Source organism: Chelmon rostratus, chromosome 2, assembly GCF_017976325.1.
Source record: "Chelmon rostratus isolate fCheRos1 chromosome 2, fCheRos1.pri, whole genome shotgun sequence".
In the NCBI taxonomy this organism is placed as follows: Eukaryota; Metazoa; Chordata; class Actinopteri; order Chaetodontiformes; family Chaetodontidae; genus Chelmon; species Chelmon rostratus.
Window position 1 is genome coordinate 15043070 of NC_055659.1, and position 12197 is coordinate 15055266.

At 40.7% G+C, this 12197-nt stretch overlaps 1 protein-coding gene across 7 annotated transcripts in view; it reads right to left on the reverse strand.

The window, feature by feature from the left end:
• cadpsb (Ca2+-dependent activator protein for secretion b) overlaps positions 1 to 12197 on the reverse strand; it is a 65851-nt gene that overhangs the window by 26840 nt on the left and 26814 nt on the right. For all 7 annotated transcript variants that reach the window (XM_041944610.1, XM_041944593.1, XM_041944602.1 and 4 more), the window contains exons 4-11: positions 11612 to 11692; positions 11108 to 11341; positions 9030 to 9151; positions 4415 to 4526; positions 3579 to 3718; positions 3079 to 3145; positions 2630 to 2738; positions 2328 to 2540 (exon numbers count right to left, since the gene is read on the reverse strand). In XM_041944610.1, the coding sequence (XP_041800544.1) occupies positions 2328 to 2540; positions 2630 to 2738; positions 3079 to 3145; positions 3579 to 3718; positions 4415 to 4526; positions 9030 to 9151; positions 11108 to 11341; positions 11612 to 11692 (1078 nt within the window). The remainder of the gene's footprint in view (positions 1 to 2327; positions 2541 to 2629; positions 2739 to 3078; positions 3146 to 3578; positions 3719 to 4414; positions 4527 to 9029; positions 9152 to 11107; positions 11342 to 11611; positions 11693 to 12197) is intronic.

Sequence of the window (12197 nt, forward strand, 5' to 3'; positions counted from 1 at the left end):
TGATGAATATTGGAGACAATGATGCGGTGCAAGTCAAACTGAATGATATCGATATGTGTTTTATGTGTGTTAAGGTTTGACAGAGATATGAGCAGGATTTTTGAGGATCTCACGCAGTATCTTTGCCTCACGTCTCTCCCTCCACACCTCTCCTTCAGTTCCTCTGCAGCCCCTTGAGGAGGCTTTTAGCTTTGTCCTGCAGACTGTGCTTGCTTTCTACAGACCATATCCTGGAATTTCAGAGCAATCAATTAAATTACAGACACACATATTGAATATTATATTCCACCCCTTGCTCCTGTTATATTAATCCCATTCAAATGTGGCTGTAGAAAATGACCCTGATGATGTCATAGTGATGTCATCAGGGTCATTTTCCACGGCCTTTAATACTGTAAATATTTAATAGAAAGACTGCATTACTAGCTGGAGGTGTGGAGTTTTAAACATGTAGGTGTTAACCATTTGTTTTCACAAAAAGACTATTGAGTTGCATTATTGGAAATATAGGATGCATGATTCATTTTGGACCCACACAAGGGACTAAAAGTCATGATATCTTACCCTCTGTAATGCTGACCATTCCTTTTTTCAATCTCTCTCTCAACAGGCAACAGTAAATTGCAGGAGTACTCCTTTAAGCTGTCTTTGAAGATTTAGATCAGTAGGATATCCTCACATACAATGTTAATTTGTTTTATTTTCTGTCATATACAGAAAGTCCAACACAACAAGCCTGTGTAGCAGAACACTTACATATGTGATGTGCACTAAACCACTTTCTGGTAGGACATTGGTAGACTGGGGAAGAAGAAGCAATTTAAAATGTGTGCCGATTGCTCAGAACCTTCATAGGACTCTTGTTCAGTCCACTGCAGCAGAGTCAGGAGGGCTGTGTATGTTATGGTCCCAGTGCCATTCAAGACCACCAGGGGGTGAAACATGTACGCGTGGTGTGCCACAATGTTTCAGGGAGGGGGTAGGAAGTCTGTGCCACTGTGAGGAGGCTTTGAATGGCAACAGCTGGCATCAGAGGAGTCAACTAACCACAAGAACGATCACATACTGGACAAAGAAACCAATGGAGAAACAACATAGAATTTATGTGATAGGATTCTGAGTAACTGATCCAATTCATGTCTTTATAGTTTCACTCCAATGATATGATTAACAGAGAGTGAAATAAACTTGGGGCTTTTTAAAATTATTATCATCATACTATTATTATTACTGCAATAACCCTAGGTGTCCATTTTTAATTTAAATAAATAATGCCAATTATTTTTTTCTACAACTCACCTAGTAAAAAATAAAGAACTTAGACTCATTAGAGTTGGAAGAGAAATAATTCTTAAACTATGGAGTCAAAAGATGCACACAAAAAGTCATGTTTGTTCTGAATAGCAGGATCTATTATTGTGGATTGGTAAGAAGTATGTGACATTAAGTTCAGTAGGTCAGAAGGTCTATGTTAGTGTTGTAATGGGCACAGATACGCTAATTTCTCTAAAATAAGAAAATGACTGACTGCATAGGTCGAAACGGACTTGAGTATAAACAGACTGTGTGAAGAAAAATGTTGCTGGCAGAATTTACGGTGATACTTACAAAAAAAAATAATTTTTTCCCTTCCTTAATGAGGGGAGACACAAGAGACGGTTACGACAGAAGTTGGTACAGATGCCACACTACTGTAGACAGTCTTACCTTCACTTTGCTACCTGACCTGTTGGCTGCTTAGAGGTGCAAGTACAGTGATAGATTGGTTAAAACTTTAGACATGTGGTCTGGCTTGGCCGTCATTCGGTGACAAGGGAACCATGTGAGAAACTGTCTCAGAACCACAGCTGCCTTCACGGCTGCCCTCTAGAGCTACGACTGGATTTAAAACAGGCCTAACGGTTAAGACAAGAGCAGCACACCCTGGCACTGTCAGTCTGAATTCAACCCCAGCAGGCTTGAATGTTCAAATCTTATGTGTGGTGACCTATTTAGTTTTCATACAAACTTTGCACGCCATGTCCTGCTGCTGTATGATAAAAATCGAGTTGGTTGTTCCTTGTGAACACACTGATGGAATAGCATGGAATTGCACCTTTAAACACTGTGGGAGTGGTGACAATGAGTGGAAGTCCATCAGATGCTGGAGGGATCTGTGAGAGATCAAGGCATGTGTGTGCGTGCTTGTGTGTTAGTTCTACCAGCACGTTTTGTGACTGCAGTGTGGAGCGCATGGCGTGAGACACTTATGGGTTAGAGCTTTCACTGCTTTGTGGATGAAAATTGCTTTCAGCTTAAGTGACCGTGTAGTGTTTCTGGCTACTTACAGAACTGAGAAATGGGAGCATCCATTTGGGCTGAGGCACCCCCTTTGGAGTTAAGTTTCTGGACCTGAGTGGGTGGGACAGGCTTGTGGGACTGGCCAGTGGCACGATACATGGCCTGGACCCACAGGATGCGGTCCTGCTCATCGTCGCTGGCAAACATCACAGTGTCACCTTCCTTCACAGCATTGAAGAAAGCCCTGCCACCATCCAAGCCTGAGACAAGAGGACATTAAAGAACGAATTGTTAGTTTTACAACGAGTGTGTACCTGTAGTTCTGCCAAGTAAAGGTGTGCCGTCTCACCTGGCTGGGGGTCACTGTAGTCCACAGTATACCCGTCCAGCTGGAGAAGCTCCTGCGGTTCTGACTTTTTCTCTCTGTAGCTGCACATGGCGAACGTATACTGACTCACCTACAACACAAAGGATTAGCAATGACTTCAACCAGCCAGAAAAAGGTCAGTTATTGAATTCTGTCTCTGATTAATGAAATTTACAGTAAGTTACTTTAATGACAAAATGAAGAGTCATCACATTTTCAACAAATTCCTCTTTTCCTGCACATAGGTGTATTATAAACAATACCATTACATACAAATATTACTTTTATCCTGGAGATGCGCTCAATATTGTGACTCACTCACTCTAAACTCACTAATGGACTAAAACCCTCCACAGAAACAACCTCAGCTAAGAGGGTCATTGCCGTTTCAGTTTGGCTGAACGCTGTTTTATTTTTTCACGATGACCCACCTGCACAAGGACAAAGAAACGCTTCTTCCAGCGCTTCCAAACATTCTTCCCAAAAGCCCACAGATACCTGTCAAAACAATGTTCACACACACAGAGACAAAACCCAGTCCACATGTCATAACAGAAACAGCCACTGATTGGTGCCTACTACACAGAGTTCATCATATCATATAAAAATGTGGTTTGCTGTAGAAAAGAGACACATTGAACCAAAATGTTTAGACAAGAGGAAAAAGGTTATATAAATGATAATAATATAACATATATGTATATAATATTATATATCAATATCAACATTAACTTCAATATTTCGAGTTTTTTTGGCACCTTCTCATTAAAAAAAAAATAAACTACACACTGGCATCCACCAGGGGGAGTAGTGCACTTCACAGTATTTTTCCATGGTACGTGACTAGAAATGAGGCCAAGGAGCTGAGAGGGCTTGAGTTCTATAAGAAAGACATGGAAAATGATGGCTTCCTTGGCACAGTGTCTCTTACCCGCAGTGTTTCATGTTCTGTGGTTTGTCCATACGTATGGCCAGTTTGATCCTCAGATCTTGGTCAGGGCATGCCTTGGTCACAGTCATCTTATGGAGTTCTGACTGCTTGGGGCTGTTAGGAGTTGGGTGGAGAACAACCTGAAAAAAGACAGCGAAGACTCCATAAATTATCTGTGTTTATATCCAGGAGGTGAGTCTTTGATCTCATCCTGTGCAATAGTTGGCAACACCAATCGGTGTGTTTGCAAGGGCTGGTGATTATGTGTGTTTGTGTTTTGCCTTTTTTTTTTTTCGAAAGTGAAAGACCAAAGTGAGTCAGGGTAGAGAAACAGAACAGTGCTTTGCTCTGCCTCCCCGAAGAGGAGGCCTAATCTCTCTTTACTGAGTTAAAGAGCTTTGAGGAAGCCTGCCTTCCTGCCAACGCTGCTGCAGTGGGAGATCAAAGAGCCTTGTCACAAGCCAAGGTCACTGCCACTACAGGGACGTCTGAGGCGCCTCTGCCCGAACGCAAACCAGCAACACCGCCTTCCTTAACCATCTATCACAGTAACCTTACACCTCAGGAAAGTGCAGGGTGGAGAACTGATCAATGTTTCTTGACATCTGAGTCAGAGAAGCTCTAGACTTAAATGATGTTCGAAGGAATCTGTTGTTAAAAAAATGTTTTTGTCAGCCTGCTATCTTACGAGCAGCAGTATAAATCAATCGGGTGCTGGTCAAACACAAGCATAATGTGAAAGGAAAGTGTTTGCAGGAAGCACAAGCGCAGACAAAATGTGTTGTTCCCTCTTCCAGTGCTTGCAAATTCTCTCAAATAAGAACAAGAAGTGTTACCCTGCCCAGTTCTTTGTCCTCCAGTGCCAGCACCCCTGTGCTCTCCGTAAACAGTTTCACCTTGACAGCAGGCAGAGGGTGTGTGGTGGTGAAGTCCCCTTGGGTTCCCCACCTGAAAGACACAACAAAAGACGCTCCAGAGGTTAGCTACCATGACAGCATGAGAGCACAGTGTTCCCGCACAATGACTTTATCTCCGGCAATCACTGAATTGCTTTTTACTTGTCAATAAAAGACACGCTAAAGTCTGAAGGAGAAATTTCACCTCCCTCTCAGCATTTTTCCAGCTGAGAGGAACATAGAAAAAACAACATCAAACAGATAAATCATACAGCAATCAAATAAATAAAATCTCTCTTTTGAGATACTTTACGTCTTCAGCAGGGGGAGGGGAGAACGTACACTATTTGTACACACACAAGCACGCACACCCACTTTATCTTTTTATTACAGAAGAAAGAAGATGGGGGACTGACCTCAAGCCTTTTATAGAAGAAGAAATACTGCAGAATCACACTGATGTCAAAGACAGGATAAAACCACATAAAAAACACACACACACACGCACACGCACACACACACACACACACACACACACACACACACACACACACACACAGACTCCATCTCCCTGTCACTTGTTCTAAATGCATTCCTGCTATTTATATACCAGACATCTTTAAAGCTGCACTCGGAAAGATCTTTATACGACAAATCATCCGTCTTATCAGCCAAAATGATTTTGTGGCTCTGCAACAGAGAGCAGCCGAGAGGTGCTACAGACCGGCTAAAATTAACTTCGGCTGTCGACTGTACATATATATTTTTTAATCACAGGCATATCTCAAAGCAAGACAATTCATTGGGATAGCATCCTTTAAACACTGAGGTAAGTCAACGCGCTCAAGCATAAAAACATTCAAAGAAAGTAAGAAAATAAAATGGAACAATTGATAATAACGTGTAACAACATACAAAAAAGATTACAGACTAAAAGACAAAGAAATTAAAGTTATAGTTTAGTTTTTCACACCCCGCTACATGGAGACATTCAAGCTAATATTCACACTGAGAGGCAGGTAAGGGTCTCCAGTTACTTTAACTGACACAACCACATCCAAGTGATTTTAATGTAACATCCAAAGTCTTCATTCAGTGTAAAGAGACTTCTGAAGTTTAGCCAAGGCCAAAATGAGACTTTAGGCTTTTCCTAAAAAGACCAGAACTTTGGAAGATACCTGCTTGGGATGTAACTCATGCTGTTGAAGCCTCATATAAGCTTTAGATGGACTGGCGAAGAGATAGGACTGATTGTGTGCCCAATCTCTTCCACTGAGTGTGGCCAGTATGCACAGCAGGAAGAATTGCAGCTGCTAACGGTGCTTCCTATGTACATATGGGCATGTGAGTATTGTTCTAAGACAGACTAAAGAAAATGCGAACCTAACTCATAATGACTAAACCTCATCACCAGCTGCGCCTCCACCAGCCTGAAGGATTTAAAGGAACAAAAAAAAAAAAAAAAAAAAAAAAAAGGGAAAATATAGTTTACTGTAATCATGTTACACAATGCATACAGGCTTTTGTTACTTAATGCTGCCATCCGGGGCTGCCAACATGCTATGCTGCCTCTGTATTGCGGTGTGCAGGACATGGTGTTGATTTCCAGCCTGGGAAAGATGTTTTCTTTGTAACCATTTCTAACATTCATATTTAATTGCTACTTAATGCACACAAAGATTCTGCAGCTCCAACATGCGTAGAGCAGAGAGGCTGCTGACTGACTGTGAGGAGAGAGCTGTGTTGATTTCAGGGGGAAGCATTGTGCTGGCAAGAAGGTGACCTTGTGGATCAATCTAAGGTCTATTAATGGATGTGACAGTGCTGTGCTCCGACAGCTCTCCTGCAAAATATATGAAACCCTGCCTGTGCTCATGTGGGTCAAACGACAAAATAAACAGCAGAATTACGAGACGATAAGAAAAAATCATTCCTGTGGCAACGTTAAATATATAAACGCCTTTATCAATTTATCAAAGTGTAAAATGACAATAGTTACTGAATACAAGCAATAAGCAAATGCAAATAACCTCCAGTAGTACATGTACTTCATGTATGTTCAAGTATGTGTTATTTCTGTGTGTATATGTCCCCTCCCCCTGACACACACACACACACACATACACACACACACAAACACAGAGCCCTCGCCTTGTTCTCCTCTAATCCCATCTCTCATTCATGTCCCTCCATCTCTCTCATACTCTCTTCATAAAATGGCTCTTAAATTAAGGAGATCAGAGGAAGACATTTGGGCCTTAAAATAGCTCATATTTGCATGAATGTTTCATGGACATTTGCTCTTGTATCTTGCACTGTGTTTAATCAGATGAAAAAAGGTGGATACATTTATTGGAAGACATATTTGCCTTCACAAGGACACCACCATTGTTATTAATCTGGTCTAGCATAACAAGAAGCGAGGTGGAAAAGTATAGGATACATGCAAACCATTGGGACCGTCAAAGGAAGGAAGGAAATTTACAAGGAAATTTACAAACGGCGTTGTTTCATTACATACTTGACACACTGTGGGATTACACAATAAATTTTCACACCTTGAATGGCTGAGTCAGCAATCATCCAGTCAAAAAGGTTTTTGAGTTCAGCTGTGAATCACGAATGACTCAAGCAGCTTTAGTTTAGGGGGGTTACTGTTAAGGATCATCACCATACAAACACCAAATGTTCATTAAGCCTATATTTCATGAAGTGCAGGTTCAGGTAAAGGTGTATTCTGACTTCAAGAGCGGATTCTGCTGCTCCGGACCAAATAATTGTTTTTGCTCAACTGCACAGTCCCATTTCTTTCCAAATGCAGTGCCTCACAAGCAAAGTGTCTTCAAGAGAGAATGATACATCAGAAACAAGAGCACTTGAATCCACTCAGATGCAGGAGAGTCTGAAAACATATGTTTACTGTATTTTCTGTATTTTGAAGGTGGGTTTTACTCTGCGCATCTGAAGCAATTCACAGGAAGCACCAAAGATAAATAAAAGTATGGGGTAGAATCTCAACAGTATGAGTTTAAAATGAACAGTGTAGAAACACTGGAAAGACGGTTACATTTTATATTTAGGTACACACATTCACCACTAACTAGTTGTTAATAGTATGCATATTAGTAGCATATTGGCATTAATGAGCGCTTTATGATGACTAATAAAGAGCCAAAATGCTACTAATAGGCATGCTAAAAACCAAATAGTAAAGGTGAAATGTGTACCTTAATATAAAGTGTTACTGGAAAGATAATTAAAACGACTTAAATCATATTTTCCCCTTGGATGAAATGGATGATTAAAAAGCCTTCTCTGTCTCACGCCTGGACGTTGCTGCCAGTAGTGGAATCACAGACTGTGGGTGCAATGACATTATGCAGGGTATGTAAGAAAATGTCTAAAATACATCCTGACACACTCAAGGTCAAATCGGCCCTGACTGCACACAGAGGAAAGCATCAGCCAAAACATTTGTGCTTGTTTCTCGTCCGCATAACAAAAGAATACAGACGCATCAAATGTGACCTTCTAAAGACTTTTTTTAATCTGAGTCCAAGCTAGTTTACACTTACTTCAGATATCTCTGAATACCTCATACCTGATAACGGATACTAAGCTGAAGTGGAGCTGCTAATAATACCTGCTAATAATGTTTTAAAAGTCAGATTTGTGCTACAAAAAGTAAGGCATGTCTACATAATGGACTCTATGACTGCCCAGCTACAGTTAAAAATACCTACTTTTCTAGGAAGATGGACACCAGTTATTGACTATCTTGGTAAGGACACCCATACCAAAATTTTGTTTTTTGTCATTTATTTATTTTTTTTGTAATGTAACTGTTGTCTTTGTAGATATGTATTGAAATAACGAAATGTGTGCTCTTCCTGTATTGTTATTTTTATATGACGAATGAAGCCCAATCTCAAGATGAATTTTGTTTTATCTTATTGTTATGATGTTAATTGCCTGCTTTTTGCATTAAGGCAATAAAGTTAAAAAAAAAAAAGTCAGATTTGCAACACGAACAGCACTGAAGTCTGAACAGCAGCACTGAAGGCATTTTCTATTTTCTGACTTTGCTATTTTGATTCAAAAAATGAGTTTAGCCATGGCTGCCAAACACAAAGTATAACTGGCCATTATCGTCAGTAGGGGAACTTTTAAAAAAGTTTTTCCTAGCGTGATTCAGTTAGACTCTAAACTTACATCTTTTTTATAATACTTGAAACAGTTGTTGGCTTCGCTATAGGAAACATCAGCAATCAATATTAGATAGCTGCTGCATTTGATTTTGACATTTTTGTACGAAATGAGACACAAACAGCTAAAATGAGTAATTGAATTTTGCTGCTTTGTGTATACATGCACATTCATGTTTAATGTCCTTAACCTCTGCAAGAGGTTTTTGTTCTAGTCCGAAGAAAAGACTGAAGTTGAAACATTGGTAGTGAGTGAATCCTCCTAACAATATGGCGTGGACAAAAGTTGACAATCACATAAATAAATGTGAAAAACAACTGTGCATGAATGTGTGCTCTCAGGCTCTTACGTTGGCTTGGATGCTTCTGCTTGGTCGGTCTGGAGTTTTTCGCCTCCCTCCACCTCCATGGTGCAGTAGACAATCCTGTTGGGAGCCAGAGACTTCAACCCCTGCACTTCCATGATCACCACCTAGGAAGCACAGACACCTCAGTGATTTGTTGGAGACGAGGAGTGATTCATCCCTTCAAAGAGGTCATAGAGCGAAAAGTCGAGAGCAGCTGCGCAGGCGGCAAATCCTTCTAGCTTGATAGTTATTTTAGACACACTGTGCCAGCCACAATCACTATTTACACTTGTAGCCAGTGCCCTCGTCTATCTAAAAAGGAAGAAGTCTCTGCCTGTATGTATGTATGTATGCACGCATGCATGTTCTTTGATTTTCTCAACTGTTCATCCAATCTCCTTCACACGTAGTATTGCTGGGGGCCAAAGGAAGTACAGTATAGAGTGCGAGCTCTTGAGACCTACAGGACATATTTATTAGTAGTGCATTACTACCATCAGAAGTACACACTGTGCCGTGAACTGAAGGGGACCCTTATTAACTGTTGCACCGCTGGGCAGAGCTCGCTCTCCATCGCCCGCTACAGTACATTCAAAAACGGATGAAGAAAGAGAGACAGCAGAGACTGGAGATGTTACATTGTAGAAAAGTCTGGTATGTTTGCCATTTTAGTTTGCTAAACTAAAACATTCCAAGTGAAACATTATTGAATAAATGTAGGAATGGGGCCTTGACGTCACTGAATGTCCCTGTGAGCTATTGCAACCAAATCATGTGTATACTAGCTGTTTTTTTTTTGTTTTTTTTAATTGTATTGTATTGCTCAGGACCCAAAGAAGTGCAGGTTCTCTAGAAAGCTGCCAGCAGCAACACTGGAGGTGAAGCAATCGGCCCGACCTGAATGGGCCCTGTACAAGTGTTATTAAAATGTCGATTTTAGCTACTTTTATTTTAACTAGAAAAGCCCATGAAATGACAGCCATCGTTTCTCTTAAGTACAACTCTCTATCATTGAAACTGCTTGTACTGTATGACAGGGGTAACTATTATATTGCAGCTGTAAATTCCTTGTGGCATAACCGCAGGCAGGAATATGTGCTGTCAGGATAATGCAGCCATATTGAATGAAAGCATCCAACAGATCCACTGATGTCTTCACGGTGCCAATATATTTTATCTGATTGTTTATCTATCATCATATCAGCGCTGTCATTCTAACCTGAAAGGAGATTCTAAATATCCAAAATAATCAATATTTATTTACAGCTGATCAAAAAGAAACTGCAGTAATTCCAACACTAAAACAACCTTCTAAGATTTTTTCACTCTCTTAAAGGATTGTTAACTACAGGCTACAAAAATCATGCAGGACTTGTAAGTACCTCTGAACATCATCATCATGCTAATGTTGCCATGTTGGACTTGTTACATATTACGGCTGATTCCAACCAGATTCTCTGAAGATTGTCCTGGTTTGTTGCTGGGGGATTTCTGGCAGCTGCTGCAGCCAAACACTTGGAAAGTCAAAACTGAGGCTTTACCAAAGCACTCCAGAATTACCACCTCACACAAATAGCTAATTGCTGCTATTGTGCACATAAATTTAGCATTCAAATTCCATCAAGGCGTGCCGAGTTTGGTGTGAAGACACAGAAAATATTCTTTTGCACATTACGTACTTCCTGATTCTGAAATAGCACTGCATCATAAGGAATGAGGTGAGATTGCTCTCTGTTCAGTGGTGATAGCTCATCTCAGACAAGCTGATAACAAGATGAGTCACATTTCCCCATTAAGGAGCAGGTAAAAGGGTTTGTGTGTGTGTGTGTGTCAGTCTGTTCTTCACATAGCGTCTGTTCAACCCCCTGAACCAGTCTGCTGTGTGTTTCTATACTTAGTCTCAAGCAGACAAGCAGTTGACGGCTCAGACAGGTTTAGGCAAATGTACTTTTGCATTGAGTTTAGATACTCTAAAGGCAAAAAGGTCGCTCCATCTGTCAAAAATATCAAAAGCCTCATACTGGTTTTCATATGTGTTTCATCATACATTCATATATAGCTTCATTCCTAATGTGTTGTACCTCCAAAGTGAAGGACAGGACCACATCAGACTTGGACAGTGTGTTCTCGTCCTCCTGGCCCATGTCGATGATGGAGGTGTTGTGTCCCCGTTTCAGCTTCTGGAGCTTGAACTCCCCTCCCTTGGACACGGGCATGCTCTCCAGATTGGCCATCAGCTGATTCACTGAGGACTTGAGCTCCTCGATGTACATGGCCTCCATCTCTTTAGACATAAATTTGGGGAACTTGCCACCCTGTTGACAAAACAGAAAAGTCTCACAAAACAATCTCAAGGTTCAAAAATGAGTGTGTGCCTCTCTTTCAGATGACAGATTCCTATTTTGTTGTAAAAGAAGCATTGTCAAATTTGTAAACACACATTCTTTGAAATAGCAAGATCTTTTCAACTGTGGGTGTAAGCTCCCACTATGATGTTTACACAAGTTACACCATATTAGTGACATATTAACTATATAACAAAGCATATTAAAAAAAATCTGAGTCCCCCGCAGAGCCTGACTCACCCTGGCAATCTGGTCTGCCATCTGAAGACGACCATCCAGCTCTCTTCTGATCTGCGCAGCCTGCTCATCCAGGTTGTCCAACTATTGATAAAAAGAGAGGAGCAGGTCAAAGAGGTCCCATTAAGAGCCCAGCGATACTGGGCACAACGAGGGGTCAGTGTCAAAGGTCAACTTCATCTCCCAGCATCACCTATCTTACCAAGATGAGAAATCCAAGAAATCCTTTCACATGACACATATTGTGTGTTATTTACATACTGACAACATATTATGATACATTTGCAATCAACATATTAAATGAATATACTTCCTCAACATTCAGCCAGTTGCATGCTGAGATACCAGCCAGCCCCTTGTGACATGCACAGAAATTAACTGGTAGAAAGGATGGACTGACATCCTTTTCCTGCGATAGTTTTAAAGACTCCAGACTAATTACTAAGCACAGCGAAAGCACTAGACAGAAGATAGTCCCAGTTCTCCAATTCTATTGCAAGATATAGAAAGGGACTGACGCCACTTTTTTGCATTCATTCGTGAACTTAAAAGCATCCTGTGAAGTTTTTGAGTGCTAGTAGTGCTATAG